Source organism: Poecilia reticulata, linkage group LG20, assembly GCF_000633615.1.
Source record: "Poecilia reticulata strain Guanapo linkage group LG20, Guppy_female_1.0+MT, whole genome shotgun sequence".
In the NCBI taxonomy this organism is placed as follows: domain Eukaryota; kingdom Metazoa; phylum Chordata; class Actinopteri; order Cyprinodontiformes; family Poeciliidae; genus Poecilia; species Poecilia reticulata.
Window position 1 is genome coordinate 25,202,233 of NC_024350.1, and position 3,897 is coordinate 25,206,129.

The 3,897-nt window shown below is 41.2% G+C and overlaps 1 protein-coding gene across 1 annotated transcript in view; it reads left to right on the forward strand.

Annotated features, from left to right (window-relative positions):
• The window catches only part of lg20h18orf63 (linkage group 20 C18orf63 homolog), a 10,611-nt gene that overhangs the window by 4,849 nt on the left and 1,865 nt on the right, over positions 1–3,897 (forward strand). The window contains exons 9-12 of the mRNA XM_017301784.1: positions 144–240; positions 334–416; positions 565–751; positions 3,680–3,883. Of these exons, the coding sequence (XP_017157273.1) occupies positions 144–240; positions 334–416; positions 565–751; positions 3,680–3,883 (571 nt within the window). The remainder of the gene's footprint in view (positions 1–143; positions 241–333; positions 417–564; positions 752–3,679; positions 3,884–3,897) is intronic.

A 3,897-nucleotide genomic window follows, 5' to 3' on the forward strand; every position in this document is an offset into this window, starting at 1 on the left:
GATCTAGTCCAGATGGATCTAGTCCAGGTTGATCTAGTCCAGATGGATCTAGTCCAGCCTTCCTCTGGTTCTGATTTATCGGCTCGGTGTAATCCTGCCTCTGGCCACCAGGTGGAGCCACTGCTCTGTGTTTTTCTGTGCAGCATGAAGAAGGGTCAGATCATCAGCATCAGCCGCCAGCTGCCCAGAGACGGACCCTTCAGGACCTACGGAGACCTTCAGAGCCACTGGAACCGCCTGGTACCGCCCGACCCGGCCCGCACTGTCAGAACCTGGCTCTGCTTTTCTGTGGAAGCCAGACTGGTCTGAAGTGGTTGTTGGTTTGATTCCCAGTACGGCTACCGGCTGCCGGACCTGCAGGAGGGCGGAGTCTACTGCAGCGTCTACTTCAGGCCGGTGGGAGAGAAACTCTTCACGTATCCAGACTTCACTGCATAGAAGCTGCAGAGCGTAGAAACCCTGAACTGACGTCACTGGTTAAACCATTTATTACTGTCGTTATTGTTATTGTTGTTATTTTTTCTGTCATGGTGCCAAACGTCGTCCTTCACTCCCGCCGGTCAGTTACCCTCTCAGCTGCATCCGCCTGCAGCCCGTGCAGCGCTGCCCCCGGGGCGACCTGCAGGGGGCGCTGGCCCGCTTCCTGGCCGACAGCAGAGAGCGGCTGCAGAGCGTGTGCGGCTTCCCGACCCGTCTGACCAGTAAACCCAGTTACCCCACGGCCGGCCTGACCAGCGCCGCGTCCATGCAGGTAGGAGCTGCAGCTCTGCACCGCTGAGTTACAGATAAACTCATTTCCCCCAGTAAACATTAAAAAATAAAAGTTTTAGAACGAAAGTTTCCATTTAAAATCTGATTTTTAAATCTTAGATAAATTCTTGTCTCTTTCTTCATGTTTCTGTTTTATTCAGAAATCTGAGAAACATAAAACTAAATAAAATGTTATTTTTATTTGTTTGTTTTACCAGTAAGTTTAAAAATAATTATGATAATTAATTATCAGGTACATCAATCAAATCAAACATGGAGGAAAATACAAAAAAATCTCCAATTATCTTTAAGTTGTTTATGTATTTGTTTAATTTATCTTTAATTCATTATTTAATTAGTATTAATTTTGAAATTAATTGTTTTAATTTCATTATTTATTCATTAAATATTTTCATGATGGTTGTCAACTAAAATATTTAATATTTAATAGTTATTAATCACATGAGTGTCAGTGAAGTTAATTAAATTTAATCTCAGGTTTTTTCTCATTCTTAACAAATAGAATATTTTTCTTTTGCCTTCAGTGGGAAAAATACTTATGCTTTGGAAATATATGTTTATTATAATTACAACAATACCAAACATGTAGAATATTATCAAGACTATTATAAAAAAGACTGATAAAAGTTTAACATTTTCTAAAATAATTATCCAGAAGTGATTTTTTCCTCCAGATCTCTGAGGAGGAAAATGAACCAAGACAACAGAAACGTCTCATTTATTTTATTAAAACCAGAAAATATGCAAAACTTTTTCACATCAACTTCCAAATTATTTTAGATAAACTTTAAATCTGAAAGTAAATCATTTCTGAGCTTGAGATTATTTCTCTTGTTTTTGTTTCTTTTGTTTTCTGTTGCTTCAGTTTTGAACAACGGCAGAGAAAATGATGTTTGTTCCGTTTTTAAACTAATTCAGGAGGTTCTTCCTGTCTGACCTACTGAGCGCGCTCACAGCTGCTCAGGCAGCAGCCAATAGGAGGAGAGGAAGGACACACACCCAAAATAAACCTGACAGTTTATATTAAAATAAATTCATATCAATGATGATTAACAACTAAATTCTCTCTAAGCGAAACAGAAATAATAATCCAATAAAAAGATAAACGACGTAGCCTGTTAGCTGCATCCTTTAATTCTGGTGAGTCAAATTGGAGCAGCTGTTGCTTTACTGCCCCCTTGTGGAAGAACCAGCATGTTGAAACAAAAAAGGAGAAATAATTGACCTGTTTCAGTCGTTTATTCATCTGAATGTTTATGATGTAAATAAATAGAGGTAGTTTCTCCTGACGGTGAGAATAGAAGCGGTTTCATTTCTTCCTGAATCCTCTCTGCTGAGCGTGAAGCTGCAGGAAACGGGATTCTTCACTCGTTTCCAGCCAATAAAACCTTCAGACAGTTTAACAGCCTCAGAGCTGCGGCTCCTCTGCATCTCATCCATTAATGTTCCAGATGTCGGTGGAGTGAAAGCAGCTTCTCCTCGTGAGGTTTGGTGAAGAACTGACTCAATCCTCATGTCGATGCAGAATATTCTTCTTCATGGCTGTAATAAAAGCCGTAAAGCAGCTGCAGATCTTCCTGCAGGTTGAGCATCAAAGCTGCTGAAATTAAAGCCATTCTTCATCCCGGCCGTCAGAAACTCTGCAGAGACGAGTTCAGCTCCCACAGAGTCGGCCTAAAATATTCATGGCGTTCAGCCCGGCTCCGTCTGAGCTCAGACGGTTATTCTCTCACTTCAAAGGGGGACATTTCTGCTGGTTTTCAGCCTGGAAGGTGAAGCTGAACGGAAGAAATGATTTCACTTTTCCTTTTGTCCTCATTAAAGGGAAGTGGTTAAAAATCAACTTCTGTTTTTTTATCAATTGTCTTTCTCTGCTAAATGACTTTGAGTCAGCTGCAGTCACATTTAAACGCCCCGGTGCCGTCCAGAATCGATTCAGCTCTGATGCTTTTAGCATGAAAAAACAGCAACATTTAGGAAATATTCACCCTATCTGGAACAAGGTCAAAGGTCACAACTTTCTGACCTTCATTAAAACGTCTAAAAGCCTCAGAATAAATACTTTAGATCTATTGACTGAATTTACAACCAGCTCTATAGTAGAAGTTGGTTTTGCTGTCAATAAAATGTTAAGTTAATAGAGATTATAAATGTAAACATGGCATTAGTGTAAATTTAGCTGTGATGCTAATCAGATACACCAGGCACTTAAGGAATGAAACAGCTTTTTCAGGCTCAGTATGTTGATTATTTTATTGATACTCTGTGATTGAATCAGAACGTCATCGAACAGCCACTGCATTTCATCATTATAGCTGTTAAAATACAGGCTAGTGCCACAGCAGTGATGTGGCATATTGTAAAGCTCTAGTATGTATTTATTTAGTTATCATTTTAGTAATATGAAGTAGTCCTTTGATTCAGAGTTCCATAATCAAAATACATGGAAAGAAATCACTTTTTCTAAAATTATAAGTAAATTTTACATATTTCTTCTTATTACTAGTTTCAGTCATTTCCATTCCTAACTTGCTGAGTGTCGCTAGAAACTTTCAAACCCAAAATCAGAAGCAACTCTTTGGATTTTGGTCCCATGTTCTCTATTATAATATATCATCATATGCAGAAAAAATTAACAATCTGGTTAAGATTATTGACGGAGATTATCAGCATAATTGCAGGCGGTTGAACCAGGCGTAGTTCACACTCCGACCAGCAGGTGGTACCAAAGAGCTTCTTCCTCAGTAAGAGAGGAACATTAATCATCCAAGCTTTGTAGTTTTTATGGACCCTGTTGGCTGTTTTCAAGCTGAATCAGGTATGATGCTGATTCGCATCACTCGTCCATAAAGGTTTGATATCAGATCTGAACTTCCAGACGATGAAGGTGAATTGTTTCCTTCCTCAGGTTCTGAGTTCGGACCAGATCAACCTGACCACCAGGCCGGTTCTGTCCCAGCCTGCGCCCTCCTCCAGGCCGGACCCGCCCGCCTGGGTCCCTCTCTCCCAGCAGGGCGGCGCTCTTCCAGGAAGCAGATCTGGGAACTCGCTGTGGCACCGTCCAGAGACCCAGTCCCCGTTGGCTCGGTCCCCGTCGGCCCGGTCCCAATCGGCCCGGTCCCCGTC